General features: G+C 49.8%; 6 protein-coding genes across 6 annotated transcripts, besides 1 other annotated feature; 3 read left to right on the forward strand and 3 right to left on the reverse strand.

Annotated features, from left to right (window-relative positions):
* Positions 1 to 14,735: part of a sequence feature (contig 1.58 1367..83422(-1)) that runs on past both edges of the window.
* Positions 912 to 2,753, reverse strand: ANIA_03447 (putative spindle poison sensitivity protein Scp3; the record flags this gene model as incomplete). The annotated part of the gene is made up of 3 exons (XM_655959.1): positions 912 to 2,240; positions 2,316 to 2,437; positions 2,555 to 2,753. 3 exons carry the CDS (start codon positions 2,751 to 2,753, stop codon positions 912 to 914), a joined length of 1,650 nt encoding a protein of 549 aa, XP_661051.1.
* On the reverse strand, positions 3,165 to 4,625 carry ANIA_03446 (putative TBP interacting domain protein; the record flags this gene model as incomplete). The annotated part of the gene is made up of 6 exons (XM_655958.1): positions 3,165 to 3,359; positions 3,549 to 3,556; positions 3,738 to 4,124; positions 4,182 to 4,229; positions 4,490 to 4,528; positions 4,583 to 4,625. 6 exons carry the CDS (start codon positions 4,623 to 4,625, stop codon positions 3,165 to 3,167), a joined length of 720 nt encoding a protein of 239 aa, XP_661050.1.
* On the reverse strand, positions 5,026 to 7,525 carry ANIA_03445 (putative chitin synthase activator (Chs3); the record flags this gene model as incomplete). Its single annotated transcript, XM_655957.1, has 5 exons — positions 5,026 to 5,037; positions 5,091 to 6,311; positions 6,366 to 6,455; positions 6,546 to 7,284; positions 7,416 to 7,525. 5 exons carry the CDS (start codon positions 7,523 to 7,525, stop codon positions 5,026 to 5,028), a joined length of 2,172 nt encoding a protein of 723 aa, XP_661049.1.
* chl1 (DNA helicase) lies at positions 8,706 to 11,681 on the forward strand (the record flags this gene model as incomplete). Its single annotated transcript, XM_655956.2, has 6 exons — positions 8,706 to 8,913; positions 9,111 to 9,277; positions 9,333 to 9,968; positions 10,056 to 10,688; positions 10,742 to 10,912; positions 10,971 to 11,681. 6 exons carry the CDS (start codon positions 8,706 to 8,708, stop codon positions 11,679 to 11,681), a joined length of 2,526 nt encoding a protein of 841 aa, XP_661048.2.
* On the forward strand, positions 11,914 to 13,112 carry ANIA_10416 (60S ribosomal protein uL15). Its single transcript, XM_050612447.1, has 3 exons — positions 11,914 to 12,004; positions 12,167 to 12,365; positions 12,539 to 13,112. Exons 1-3 carry the CDS (start codon positions 11,973 to 11,975, stop codon positions 12,755 to 12,757), a joined length of 450 nt encoding a protein of 149 aa, XP_050468370.1. The 5' UTR covers positions 11,914 to 11,972; the 3' UTR covers positions 12,758 to 13,112.
* On the forward strand, positions 13,226 to 14,605 carry ANIA_10418 (uncharacterized protein; the record flags this gene model as incomplete). The annotated part of the gene is made up of 3 exons (XM_655955.2): positions 13,226 to 13,320; positions 13,445 to 13,804; positions 13,887 to 14,605. The coding sequence occupies exons 1-3, from the start codon at positions 13,248 to 13,250 to the stop codon at positions 14,603 to 14,605; spliced, it is 1,152 nt and encodes a 383-aa protein (XP_661047.2). The 5' UTR covers positions 13,226 to 13,247.

Below are 14,735 nucleotides of genomic sequence, written 5' to 3' on the forward strand. Positions count from 1 at the left end.
CAACAACCTTCATGGATCACGATAGTCAATTTATCAAATTGTCTGACATTAACCACTGCGCAATGCCTCCCCGTAACCCTTCCATTCTCAAGCTGTAAATTGTAGCGCAAGTTATAGACTCATGAATGTGGCTAATTGTTTATTTCAGGTCTTGGTCCAACCGTCAGGGCTGACTAAATAAATTTTGCATGCTGCATGTGAGGTGACCCATCGCCTTCTTCGGCACCACCCATACAGTGGAATTAGTGAGAGATCATAAATGAAACATCAATCGTTGACTCATGAATTGCGTACATACAAACTGAAACCCAAAAATAGAGAAGAGCATGTACAGTAACAATGCAAAGAGGGAGATTAGACAAGGTAAAGTAGGGCAGGATGAGAGTAGGGCCAGATCGTAGGGCATGAGATGGGAATAAAGACAGGGTCATAGTTGTGACAGGTCAGATGGCAACAAGATAAAAGGAGAATTATTTTCAGCCTTGATCAACCATGAGAGAATAATGACAAAAAAGAGATGATAAGAGAGAAGATGCCCGGTTAAATGCAGAGACAAAACCCGTTTTTAGAAACCCAGCATAGCATGCATCTTACCATCCATCTGGAACGCCTTTTTAACTGAAATAAACGCCATGATTTGTCTAGTCGGCGGTGATAGTACGCGAAGTTGCGAATATGATGATAGGAACGGAGGGTAGGTGCGATATAAAGTGGCACCGTGTTTCGAATTCAGAAATCGCTTAAACCGTTCTATGCAAAATTTCCCTCCGATGGCAAGTATAGCGGATGATGATCTTTGTGGATAGATGTTAAGATAGACGTTGAGGTGGAACCGAAAATGATGACCTTTTATGGTGTAATACGTGCTGAGTTCTGTGCCTTATCCAGAACAGAAAGATGACTCGCCGCTCTCAAACTTGTAAGCTAGACGACTTTCCAGTCGGCGTGGTATCTTCGTTGCCATTTCGTTTACTGCTGTCTTCTTCCTCCATAGAGAAAACGAGATCGCCCTCGCCCTGCTCCTGTTCTTCTTCAATTTTGCTGGTGCTAACGGGAGATGGCACAGTGCGGTCGAGGCGGCTGCTTGCACTGATTGACGGAGTATGACGAGTCGAAGGTGGATGGAGTGATAGACCGCTAAGCTGCTGGGATATCATGGAGGCTGACGAGGTCCGTGGTGGACTGCCGATAGGGCCGAGACTGGGGCTTCCACCAAATTGCAAGGATGACTCCCGCAGAGGAGACCCAATATGCGTAAGCGATCCATGATGAGCCTCTTCCTCTTTCTTTTGCTGTCGCTGCTTGGCGAACAGCGCCCCAAATCGAGACGGACTGGAGGCAAGAGGAGAACTAACTTTCGAAAAGCTGGTGCTCATGCCCAATCCGCCGAGGTCGCGGTGGCTAGAGCTTAGCTCATTGTCCGTGCGAGACAGACGGCGGAGCCTTTCCTGGGGCGTTAGGACATCGTCATGTAGGTTCATTGGCAGATAATCCTCTTCCATTGGGAAGTTGCTCTCCTCCCAATCATCCATAACATTGGGTCGAGGAACACTTGCAGATAGCATTCGCGGTTTCAGAGGTCGCTGAGAGTGTAAGAATCGCGGCCCAATTCCGTCCTCAAGCGTACCAGGGGGCGACGAACCGATGAAAGGGGACGATACCTTCTTCACGTCAACACCCCAGGGATCGCGGAAAGTTCGAGGCGGATTCGTTCTCTGCGCAGGAGGGGAGGCTAGATCTAATCCAAATCTGGATGGCACCGAGGCGGCAACGGGTCCATAACGAGCGGCATGGGAGATCCCTTGACTATCGAACGAAGCAGGAAGGGGAGCATCAAGGGCAGTGAGATACTGATTGTGATTTGGAGACATGGGAAATCGTAGTTCCTCAACAGGTGAGCCGTACTTGGAGCCAGCATCAGAAGCTAGCCCCGTGTCAATTGAGGGTATGGTGTCATAAGGTTGCGGCTGCTGCTGAGGATGAAGGGCGGCGAACTCTTCTTGCGAAGGAAGTTGGGAGACATATCTAGGGTCGTGACCATTCATCCGTTGCTGCGAGAGTACGGAATTGGTCAGTGCGGAGTCTTGGTTGACATACGCCTGAGGATTGACCCGGCCGCCGAGATTAAGATGACTGCTACCCATTCCCATTCCCATTCCCCCCCCACTAGGCCTGTTTACTCGTCGGCCATCAGGCAGAATATGAGCAAGGGCACACTTTGCCCCAAATTTGCAATTGCCCTATTCCCGCAAAGACCAGCACAGTCAGCAATACAACTCACCAAGCCGGAACCCCCGGAGACCGAAAGCACATACCTTAGTAAAGTATTTGCAGGGCGCATACTCGATCGCGGCATCTGTAGAGTGGAGAAAAGGGCAAGCAGGTCCAGCCTGACAGGCTCCTTGACGGAAGAACTTGCACGGCACATGCTTCGTGTCTGCTCACAGGCAGTTATGAGTTAGCTAAAGTCACAGCAAGAAAGTGTTGGGAAGTCAAATGAGAAGTATGCCCATCTGTAGAATTCTGGAAGGCGGGACAGGTAATGAGAGCTTACTGCTTTGGTTTGGAGGACTCCGGGCAGCCATGTCGTAGCCCGAGGGATTGCGCGAGTGACCGTTCTGGAGATGCTGAGGTCCTGAGGGAACCGGTAGAGGTGCGCGACCTTTCATATCCGTCAAGAGCCGGTTCCGAGAGCGAGTAGTGTGGTCAGTGGAAGGTTGAGTCGGAAGATCGCGAGAAGCCGACATCTGCATTTCCAGGGCGTACGGAGAGGCAATTAACGCAAAAATTGGAGGGGTTTATCGGACGGAGGCGACCTGCGAGTGGGGGACCGTTGGCGGTGTGCGTTTACTGTCAAGGCCCGATCGAGGTCCGTGAGGGACTGTTAACTAACACAAATGAGACAGTTATATAATAACAGAGAATAGAAAGACAGTAAGGGCCTATTCGCACAGCTGGTGATCTGTGGATAAGATTCGATCCACTGCCGTAGATGTTGATTGATGCTTACTCCGGGCTCTTGCTATCCGCTTCCAATACTTCAGTTCGACGAGAAATGGGACCGGGACTTTGAGCCGGCGCGATTACAAGTATAGCAATCAGAGCCCCGACGCCAAACTTTTTCTGAACGGGAATCGTCAGATGAACGTTGGGGATGACTACCATTAGGAGCAATGAATCTTGCCCGAAATGACGCCACCCAAGTGTTCATCTGGCGACATCATGCGCCTCTGCTTCGACCTGCTGTGCAAAGCCAGGTACAGCTGAGACTTGGACCCGGCTGCAGACTCCCATATCCCAACTGAGCTGTTTCTTGCACTTCCAGGGGTATACAAGCAAAGTAGCCGCAGGCCCTCGAACTACTGCAGCCGTCAAATCAGCTCAAGACCATGATCTGCCTAGCTTGACGAGAGGCTGCCGATCGCAAGTTATCTGTCCTCTTTGAGTGTAACCTGCTCCCCACACTTTCATGCTGGCGGAACTCTGCGCAAGGAGCAACATGTTGGTTAAACAATAATCTGATTGCCATTGCGCACACTATAACTCACTTTCTGACCTGTGAAACGTACGAGTTGGAGGACATCAAGTCTAGCCCCGCACATAAAGACATAACGACCATTTTGCTGCTACATAGGAGTCCCCTCAAGACCCAGACTCTCCTGCAAAGGGCGTCAGCACAAGGATACGTATCATTTGGAAAAAGCACTCTCATACCCAAAGTTCCTCTCGCGTCATACCTTCCGGAAGCGTTTCAGAACACTTGCGCCAGAGGTCGCGGCATATCTTAGCCCGAACGCTTTCCTGGTTCTGCCATATCTTCCAGCCCTTTCTCACTTTTTCCTTCTCTTGAGGGGACACCTCAGCCGAGGCATCGCCACACACCTTGATCAAGCGAGCAGCAAGTGATTCCTTCTCTTTCTCGAGCTCCGTGATCTCAGTCCGAAGTTCGGAGAGCAGAGGCATTGCGTTGAGAGAGTTCAGCTCCCCTTGTACCCTCTTCTCGTTCTCCTTGAGACTGGAGAGTTGTTCCTGTAGACTTTTAATCTCTTCGTCCATGGCAGCTATCGCATCGTGGCCGGTTTCGTTGGTTTCTTCCTGCAACGCATGGTAGACCGTTTGTTTTCCTAGGCGTCGAAACAGGTTACTTTTTGGTCGTCACCCGTTATTGTGGAAGAGCTCACCAGCTACACGGCACTCGATCTCCTTCTTCTGGTGTAGCTCACGTAGAGCTTTTATTGTATACGCTGCACACACTCTTATGTTAGCACATGAGCCGCCGCAAAAAAGGAATACTTGCTTTTGGTGACCCTGTTATGCAGATTTGTCGAAATGTCGAGAGCCGAATAAGGACGACTATCCCTCAACCATTACCTCTGTACGCGAACACAAGTCCAGGAAAGACTTTACTTCTGTTTCACTGTTTCCAAAACCAGGATAAGTATGCAAATTGTATGACGGTGGATTTGAGAGAATCAGAAATATAACTCACTCAGATAATCGAGGATCAGTGCAGAGCCCTCGAGGGAAGCTTAACGGAAGTCAGTCTTCTCGCAAATTGCTATACTAAATTTCTATATCTCACCATCTTTTGCTGTTTTATCAGTTTTTCCTTTCTTCTGAGCCATGATTAGACTAGACATATATTGTGAGTGGCGATGTGGATGAGAGGAAAGTGGGAAAATGTGATGGAGAACCAGGAAGATAGTGGGTGAAAGACATCTCTGTAAGGATCAGGCAAAGGAGATCCTACATTATCAACACCTTGCACTCCCACAAGCAGGATAGACGATCTTTGCATGATCCATATGGACTAATACTCGGCCAATAACCAGACGCAAGATAATAGCAAGGACTGAAGAACAGATATCACGCTTTATTGAGCAACTGCTATTATTTCATCTCATAGATTCCTATCCACCGAAAGAAGACCTAGGCTACCACAATAACAAAGACCAGGCCCATTTATTCCACAATTTTTACACGAAACAAATAGACGCGAATGTAAATACAGATAGATATTGGGTATCACATGACGATCTGGTAAAGAGCATTAGAGAGACCAGTGGAGATATGCCAGAGGAAGTACTTACGCAATCGCTCTCCTTCGGAGCTTGGGGAACACCCATTTCCTCGAAAGTTTTCGGGCCTTTGCCTGGTAGACGACCAGGTGTCGCTGGTTTCTGAGTGGCAGGAGCCGCTGGCGCAGCCGACGGTGGAGCGGACCCGGGCTTTGGCGTGGCGGAAGGGGATTGCACTGAATCGGCACGTGGAGGAAAGTTTGCGGAAGAAGGGGAAGGCCGCGGGGAGGGCATGGCACCTGGAACGGGCGTCCGTGCGGGCTTCCGGTCTGGGACATTGTCTAAGCGTTGAGGGCGTCTCCGCATATCCTGTCTCTGAGGTTCAATGGGCGCCGAGTAGCCGATGTCTAATTTCGGTGCGGTCGACATTGGAGGTGCTGAACCACCTGGTGGTGTTGCAGAGCCTGGTGGGCGGTAACCCATTGGTCCTGGCCCGTATGAAGCGGCACGGTTGTACTGAGCAACATTGGGGCGGATGTTTGGGTTGATACCAAAGGCTGAACTGGGCCGAGCATCGGAGGGATAACCCGGATGGCCATGGGGCCCCTGTCGGTCGGGGTAGGGAGCCGCGGGGGCCGTGCTGGGATCTGAAAGGCTCATCCTAGACGGGTCAGGCATCTCGAGATTTTCGGTGACTGGTTGCATTGCACTTGTGTTAGAAGCTCCTCGTTGATGGTTCCCGTAGCGGGTGGATTTGATTCGAGCAATAGCAACATTCTCATGATCTCGGCGGGACAAGGTCTTCGATCGCGAGATGCTATCGATCCGACCAGTAGCATCTTTGTTTCCGCTCGCTGCAGCTTTAGCATACCAGCTTTTGGCTTCTTTGATGTCAACAGGAACATAAATTCCGACTTCATAGAAGTAACCCAGGGCGAATTCCGCTGTGGGTAGGCCGCTTTGAGCCGCCCGTTGGGCGTATGTGAATGCCAGTTCATCATTTTTCTCGAATACGCCTTCGTGCCCACACAGGAACCATTTACTAATAGCCATCTCGGCCTCAGGCTCGCCCTGGCGTGCAGCAAGTGCATTGTAATGCAAGGATAATGCCGGGTTGAAATCACAGCCAAGCTGGCCCAGTTCATATGCGGCTCCCATCTTCACCTGGGCCTTGGCGAATCCGTGATAGGCGGCCTTTTCGATGTTGATGCGCGCAGCGTTGAGATCCAGAGGAAGGTAGCTTTCTGGAACGTTGACCTGGGGCAATTCTCGGGCTAGAAGCATGCCATAGACCTGTTTTGAAAGCCTTTAGTTTGGTAAATATGAAATTTCACATGGATCACTCACGTAGGCACCCTGAGGCGCATTCTCGTCGCAGGACTGCGCAGCAAGACTGATGTACTCGAGACCCAAGCGATAGTCCTGACGTTGTCCATGCTGTCCAAGCAGTATCATCATTCCCAAGCGCTATATGGGGCCGATTAGCGTGTGATACACTGCTTTGTCAGGTTTTGACAGCGGACGTACATAGTAAGAGGCAGAATCCTTCATCGCCACACCCTTCTCGTAGTGTCTGATCGCCTTCTCTGGCTCTCCAGAGCTTTCAAATTGCATTCCGATGCGATATTCTGCCCGTGCATAACCCTTTTCTGCAGCTCTCGAGTAGCAGCGGAAGGCCTCTTTCTTGTCCACGCGGTATCCGAACTTGCCGAACTCTAGCCACATACCCTTGATAAATTCCGCCTTCGGATGATACTGTTCAGCCAAGAAGTTGACGATATTCAATCCGTCGTTCCGCAGCTGCCGCTCAACAGAAGGGGTTTGCGGACGCGGCGGCTGAATAACAGACAAACGGGCCTCGTTCTGCATAGCGACCTCCACATGGGCGAGCACATCTTGGGCCCATGCCAGTTGCATTTCCGGGTCATTCGAGGACAGCACGGGTAAGCGAGCCTTCTCTAAGTTCGCCTCTCTTTGTTCATCGGTGGGAGGAACGTTTGGCGGCGGGTTTCGCAGCACCGGGAAGGGAGAGAAGTTTGGTGCATCCATTACGTCGTATACGGCTGCAGATTGTTCGTAATGGGCTGCCTCATAGCCAGAGTGTAGAGGCTGACCTTGGACAACGGTGGCGGAAGAAGATCGCTCTGGGAACCGTGAGCGCTCATACTGGGCCTGACCATATTGCATGCGGTTGGGGCTGCGAGCCTGATGTTCAAGCTGCGCGATGTTGTCTTGCATATTCTCCGGAACTTCTGGCATGACTCTGCTAGTTGACAAATGGTTTTCTGCAATCAGCAAACATCACACAAAGGAGTACTAGTGGGAAATTAATATACGTGGTTGTGCGGTGTGTTGCTGAGGGGCTGAACTCTTGGACTAGGAGGAACGCGGTCGCACCTTTGAGGAGAGGGAGAAATTACTTCCGGAATGAAGTACTGGTCATCGCCTCCTGGCATCCAGGTAGCACCAAGACCTCCCTGGCCACGGCCTTGTGGTGGTCGATTCATTGTTCACGAGAATAGGCCGGTTTGATGCCTAGATTTGGTTTCTTTCTTTGCTTTTCTCCTTTCTAGCGCCTGCGGAGTCCACTCCTGCCAATAGATTTCTGGATGGTGGGAGTCAGACGAGAGCTATATTGCTTAGTATTTTGGATCTGGCTGGTTCATTGCATCCCAAACATAAAAAGGAGCGGTGGAGCGGAAGAAAATAATATGACGAGATGGAGAAGCGCTCGTAAGGCTCAAAGACTCAGCAAGAGGAAAGACCCAGGAAAAGGAAGGGATTTGCAGTATCTACCAGGCTAGGTGCCAGCCCGGGGAGGGAACTCAGTCTGACGGTCGACCCCGCTATAACAAACAGGGTGCCTGAAAGCGATGGGGTTGTGGAACTGGTTAGATTTGATACGCAGGAGTTGGAGACATTGGATTACAATCCAGCACTCTGAAGCGATAGAAACTCTGAAGTGTGCTTCATACATTAAAAGCTAAGAATAACATGGTAAACATTGACAGCTTCCAAAGGTTGCTCTTATGGATAGCGGGGTGCGTGCGCTGGTTTATTCTCGACTGTGTACTCGGCATCAGCAGCCATCCAAGCTTTCAAATACGCTGCGCAGCCTGTAAAATTCTTCCGTTTCCCATCGCTGTCGCTGTTATCGCCGCCGCCTGAGCTCCACTTAAAAGGGGTGCGACTTATTATAGGAATTCATCCACACTTGAAGACTTCACCAGTTGTGTCTGCTTACTTTTCCAAGAGACTATTTTTATCTGGCTTAGCCGCTAGCCCGCAGTGCCGTTTGTTCCAGAAAATTAGCATCACCTCCTAGGTGGCTGAGCCCACCATTCATGCAGGGGCACTTGTTGAGTGTTGCTCAGCTCTTACTTTTTGGTTCTGTCGGATGGACAGTGTCAATGCGTGCGCTTGAGTGAACATTATCATTAGGAATGACTTCATGAAATCTCATACTCTGTTTTCAAGGTATGCCCCCAGTGTGCCTGTACACCTGCGCAGTCCCATACACATTTTGAAGGGATTTTGACACTTAATGCCGGGTCTTGTTCTAAGTATATGTATATAGACAATTTTCTTCCCAGCCCCTCTTGGGGATAATTCATTCATTCCTTGTCTGTATTACCCCTTGCCTTGAGGGCATCAGCTGCCTTGAACTGAGAGGAAGGGAATCTAGACATGAACAAGGATACTTTGTCAAGCATGGAGCCTTCTAAACCCCAGACATTCAATCATCCCTATACACCGTACGACATTCAGGTTCGGTTCATGCAGTCGTTGTATGAATGTCTTGAAGAGGGTAAAGTTGCTATATTCGAGTCGCCTACTGGTAGCGGCCCCCGCCTTCAGATTATTGAGCTTTCATGTACTGACTGGACCAGGAACCGTAAGCTGTCTTAAAGAAGTCCAACTCGTGACCTACGGTACTGACTATTCAGGGAAAATCTCTGAGCCTGATATGTGGCTCGTTGACATGGCTCCGTGACCACAAACGCAACAGGTTCTTAGACGCAGTGCAGAACACTACCTGTATGCCACCACTCTACTCGCCTTCTAAGACGTGTCGTATATTGAGACTTCTAGGTGATGACGATGAGCCCGAGTGGATGGTGGAATTCGCGAAGCGCGAGGCAAGCCGTGCCGTTACTGAGAAGCGAATAGAGTTCGAATCGCGATTGGCAAGGATTAAACGAGAGGAAGAGCAACAGAGGGCAGCACTCGAGAGTTCAGAGGGTTCTAGAAAGCGACAGGTATAGCGAGTGTTCATTCCAGGGAGCAACTAACTAACTCTTTTTTCCAATGTAGAGGGTTAGCGTCGTGTCGAGGGATCAAGATACTGAAGATGATGACCAATTTGCTCTGGACGATTACGATAGCGAGAACGACGAGCCTAGTTCTATTCCCAGAGGCTCTGCTACTGCAACTGGGCTCTCTTCGAGCACTCTTGAACTATTGGAGCGTCTAAGAAAGTATGGTTCGAAGATTAAGCCTGAAGAAGACGATGAAAATGACATCAAAATATTCTATTGCTCGAGGACGCACTCGCAGCTGATGCAATTTGCCAGCGAGCTGAGGCGCGTCACGATGCCATCGACCTTACCGGAAAGCTTAAGGCAAGGTCTTACTGACGAAGAGGAGCAAGGAGAACGCATCAAACATATCTCACTTGGGTCTCGGAAAAACTTGTGTATCAATTCTAGGGTGGCTGCTTTGGGCAATCCAACGGCAATTAATGAACGTTGCCTGGAATTACAGCAACCGAACACACCAGCACCGCTTCGGTGTTCATATTTGCCAACGGAAGAGGATGAAGCGAAGACTTTGTCCTTTCGAGACCATGCTTTAGCAACCGTGAAAGACATCGAGGACCTGGGAAAACTTGGTAAAAAGCTGGGGCTATGCCCTTATTACGCATCCCGCGGAGTTGTCAGCCATAGTGAGGTAGGCTTTTTTTTCCCCATGAGTCTCTTGTGACTCGAAGCTAATGCAAGGCAGATTGTAACTCTTCCGTACCCTTTGCTTTTGCAGAGGTCAGCTCGAGATGCCCTGAATCTCTCGATCAAAGGCCATGTGGTTATTATAGACGAGGCCCACAATCTTATGGATGCGATATCCAACATCCATTCAGTAACTGTTACTCTTTCTCAGTTACGAACTTCGATCTTCCAGTTGACTACGTATGCTCGAAAGTTCAAAACCCGCTTGAAAGGAAAGAACCGCAATTACATTGCTCAAGTCATCCGCTTGATCAGCTCTATAGCAGATCATCTCCAGTCTCTTATAGATAATAAACAAGCAAGTGAAGGCTCTGTTCTCTCATCTGACTTGATGGCAGGGAAGGGGGCTGATCAGATCAATCCGTACAAACTCTGCCGATATCTGAATGAGAGCAAACTAGCAAGGAAAGTCGACGGGTATATTGATTTTTCACAAAGCAAAGCGAATGCCCAAGCTGAGCCCAAGTCTACGATTCCTGTTCTTTTTCATATACAAAGCTTTCTCCTGCCATTAATGAATCTTTCTTCTGAAGGGAGACTGTTCTTCACGAAAACCCCCGGGGATATTCAGCTTCATTATATGCTTCTTGACCCAACAAATCATTTTCGGGAGATCGTCGAGGATGCGAGGGCTGTCATACTGGCCGGAGGGACCATGTCTCCCGTAAGATTCTTGTGCCTTTGCTTGACAACGTTCGTTCTCTGACGGCCTTACAGATGTCTGACTACTTAAACCATTTATTCTCCTATGTCCCAAAGGATCGTCTAAATACTTTCAGTTATGGCCATGTCATTCCATCGGAGAACCTGACTGCGCACACTCTGGCTCGGGGCGTTACAGGTTGTGAGTTTGACTTTACATATGCCGGTCGTGATGCAGAGAAGATGGTACGGACCCCCCCGGCCTTCCCTGCAGCATGCCAATAGTTTTTAACTTCGGTACTAGATACTTGACCTCGGACGGACATTCACTCAGTTATGTCGTGCAATACCAGACGGCATTGTTGCTTTCTTCCCGAGCTACGAGTATCTAAGCCGGGTGCTGAACATATGGAAGAACGCAGTTGTTCGTGAGAATAAGCAAACGCTCTATGAAACCGTCGAAAAAGAGAAACAAATACTTTACGAGTCACGCGAAACGGAGCTCACAACAGATGACCTTCTTAACAACTATGCTAACACTATCAATAAAGGCAGGGGAGCATTGCTCTTATCCGTTGTTGGCGGCAAGTTGTCCGAGGGTATCAACTTCTCAGACAAATTAGGGAGAGGTGTCTTAATCGTCGGTCTCCCGTTTCCCAATATACGTAGCCCGGTTTGGCAAGCCAAAATCAAATACATTGAGCAAAAGGCTTACCGAAACGTCGGATCTGGCTCCGAAGAAAGTCGGCGATTGTCTGCCAAAGCCGCCGGGAGAGATTTTTACGAGAATGCTTGTATGCGGGCTGTGAACCAATGTATTGGGCGAGCTATTAGGCACCGCAACGACTATGCGGCCATCGTCCTTATTGACAAGCGATATGGGAAAACTAGCATCGAAGCCAAGCTGCCCGGATGGATCAAACAAAGCCTAGTGAAAGACTCCGCTCTTTTGCCAGCAGCGACAACGTTAGATGGGCTTGCGTGTTTCTTCCGCAGCAAAAACCACTGCGGGTAGAATCATCATGAGAGGGAAAAGTGGAAAACTTTACACGGGTATCTACCTTGGCTCTATAATTATCCATCTGTTCCACATCACATAGTCTAGAATCTAGATCGACGTTACGAAAATGGCTATCTAATATCACGTGATAATGCCGAGCATTTTCAGGGCTAACTCGCTTGCTTGCCCTTAGCGCACACTCTAGCCGGGGAAAGCCCTTGAATTCACCTCCGAGCCAGATGAACACTCCGACCGCATCCCTATCGCCAACCGCCAACACTTGTCGAACACAGCACCGTCGACAAGATGCCTACCCGTCTCTCTAAGACAAGGAAGCAGTGAGTCGCCAGCTCCCTATTTTTATTTTGCCCCCTTTCGAATTGGTCCGACGATGCGGCGAGAAGTGGAAATCGATGAAATTCGCGACAAGTCTCCGCTGGAATCACGAACATTACCGCCAGAATGAGCACAGGGACTGACATATATCGTTTTTTTCCTAGCCGCGGTCATGTATCCGCCGGTTACGGTCGTATCGGAAAGCACCGTAAGCACCCCGGTGGTCGTGGTATGGCCGGTGGTCAGCACCACCATCGCACCAACCTCGACAAGTACCACCCTGGTTACTTCGGTAAGGTCGGTATGAGGTACTTCCACAAGACCCAGCAACAGTTCTGGAAGCCCACAATCAACGTCGACAAGGTACGTTCTGGCAGCACATGAAATGGAGTATCGGTAGTCGCGGATGGAATTTGCAGAACACTTCGACGGTGAATCTTTACGAGGTTCTATCGTTGGATGGGTTCAGGCATTGTCCAAAAGCGGCTCCGAACCGCGTCACTTGGTGTTCAAAGCTGATGGTCCTACTTTATTAGCTGTGGTCCCTCGTTCCCGCCGAGCAGCGTGATGCCTACATTAGCGGCCAGAAGACCGACACTGCCCCCGTCATTGACCTTCTCTCCCTCGGTTACTCCAAGGTTCTCGGCAAGGGCCGTCTTCCTGAAGTCCCCATCGTTGTTCGCGCCCGGTACGTCAGCCGTGATGCTGAGCAGAAGATCAAGGAGGCTGGTGGTGTTGTCGAGCTAGTTGCATAGATTATCATGAAGGGAAAACGTCTTTTTGTCTTGGAGGCGCAACGCAAAAGCTAAAGCCGGTGCTGCGCTGATAATGGGCCGGCGAAGATAGACGAGTGTCATATTCTAAGGCCTCGACTATGGGAGCCGCGGATCGGTCAGACGGATCCGTGTATCTACAAAACAAGGGTTCAATTTTTTTTCTCTTTGTGTTTGTGATGATCATAACCTCCGGACGCTCTTAACGATCACATTTACCAATAAAATACCTTGAGAGAACTTCTACTAGTTTCTCACGCAGCCACTCAACGCCCTCCAACTGGGTGCTTGGCTATCAAAAAAAAATGCTAGCAATCAAGTTAAAGATCGTTTCCGCCAACAAACATCTTTTCGTACTATTCCATATCTGGAATTGATAATCCCAAAGTAGAGGTACACTGGAGTCTCTTGAGTTCCTGGAATAACGTACTGTGGGTGCGGAAGGCTGATGGGGTAACTTCATCCTCGGCAGATGCGTCGTAGGATCCGGCCAACCTCCACTCACTACTACCGAGAGCCGGTGCAAGTACATATGAAAATGTCCGGTAAGTCCCCATGTGGCACCATGAAAGCTTCCCTGCTTAGTATTTGTTCCTGCTTTTCGTTATCTATTGTGTCCCTCCCCCAGTAGTGTGAGAACCACAATGACGGATCCGTTGATGACGCTAGAAAGCGAACCGCGCTACCGCGAGACCAACATCTCCCGTAAGGTCTTCTCAATTGCGGGGATCCAGACAACAGTATTCGGACTTGATGAGCTTCCTTCTCAGGCGTCAGAAATTGGGTGTCTCTGGCTCTTGCACCCGCGACTTGCAACCCTAGAGCGCATGGTCCCAATCGCTACCGCAGCGATTAACGACTGGAACAAGCGAATCCAGGAAGGTCGTGCAGGCCCAAAGTCCGTAAAGGGCTTGATTGCCGTGGCTTTCGACCAGAGAAATCATGGCACGAGATTAGTCGATCCTCTCTGCAATGAGTCTTGGAAGAAGGGGAATCCACGTCATGCTCAGGATATGTTTTCTGTCTTCCGTGAGTTACCCGCACCGATCAGACCAACGACTACATAAAACCGAGCAATTTGACTAACAAGGTCAACTTGAACTTGGGTTAGAGGGCACCGCACGAGACACCTCTCTCCTGATTGACTATTTGCCCGCCTTCGTTTTCCCTAAGACAGATCGCCGAATCACTGAGAATCTTGTTCTCGGGGTATCACTCGGTGGTCATGCAGCCTGGAGCTGCATTTTGCACGAACCTCGCATCTCCGCTGGCGTCGTAATTATTGGCTGCCCCGACTACGCGAACTTGATGGCAGATCGTGCCCGTCTGTCCAAACTCCCCTCATGGAAAGACACAACTCCACCTGGCGCAAAGTTTCTGGGGTCAGAGGACTTTCCTTTCACTCTTTTGGACGCAGTCCGCAAATGGGACCCTGCCGGTTTATTCTTAAGCCATCTAGACCTCAGTCCGGATATGGAACCCATTCGCAGTGCGCCGATCCCAGAACCCACGGAGAGTCAGAAAGCTGTTTTGCGGCCGCTACTCACCCGCTGTTTGGCCGGAAAGAAGATCCTCAACCTATCTGGAGGTATAGACAAGCTGGTGCCGTACAGTAAAGGTGAGGGTTTCTTGGCTTGGCTTAAACAGGCGATTAGACCCGATGGCTGGTTTGCGGACGGAGCTGTTACGCTCGAGGATATTATTGATCAGAACGCGGGACATGAGGTAACGCCCAAGATGGTTGATGAGGCAGTTAGGTTCATTGGGGACGCGCTCTCTTGTGGCAAGGACGAGGATAAAAAGGCTTCTGTAAGGGATTCTAAGATTTAGATAGTGGGCCTCATAAGATTGTCTACATAGTTAGACAAGTATATTTATTTGCGTCGCTCCCAGCGGACGTGGAATTCAAGCTATTCCGTAGATACACCCGCAAACCCGCCGATTTTCATGTCTTCGCTGC

The sequence above is a fragment of the Aspergillus nidulans genome, chromosome VI, assembly GCF_000011425.1.
Source record: "Aspergillus nidulans FGSC A4 chromosome VI".
Taxonomy (NCBI): domain Eukaryota; kingdom Fungi; phylum Ascomycota; class Eurotiomycetes; order Eurotiales; family Aspergillaceae; genus Aspergillus; species Aspergillus nidulans.

Coding starts and splice junctions, on each gene's coding strand:
- ANIA_10416 (XM_050612447.1), top strand. CDS start 11,973: ATGCCTACCCGTCTCTCTAAGACAAGGAAGCA. Junction 12,005..12,166: donor CTCTCTAAGACAAGGAAGCA/GTGAGTCGCCAG, acceptor TTTTTTTCCTAG/CCGCGGTCATGTATCCGCCG. Junction 12,366..12,538: donor CCACAATCAACGTCGACAAG/GTACGTTCTGGC, acceptor CTACTTTATTAG/CTGTGGTCCCTCGTTCCCGC.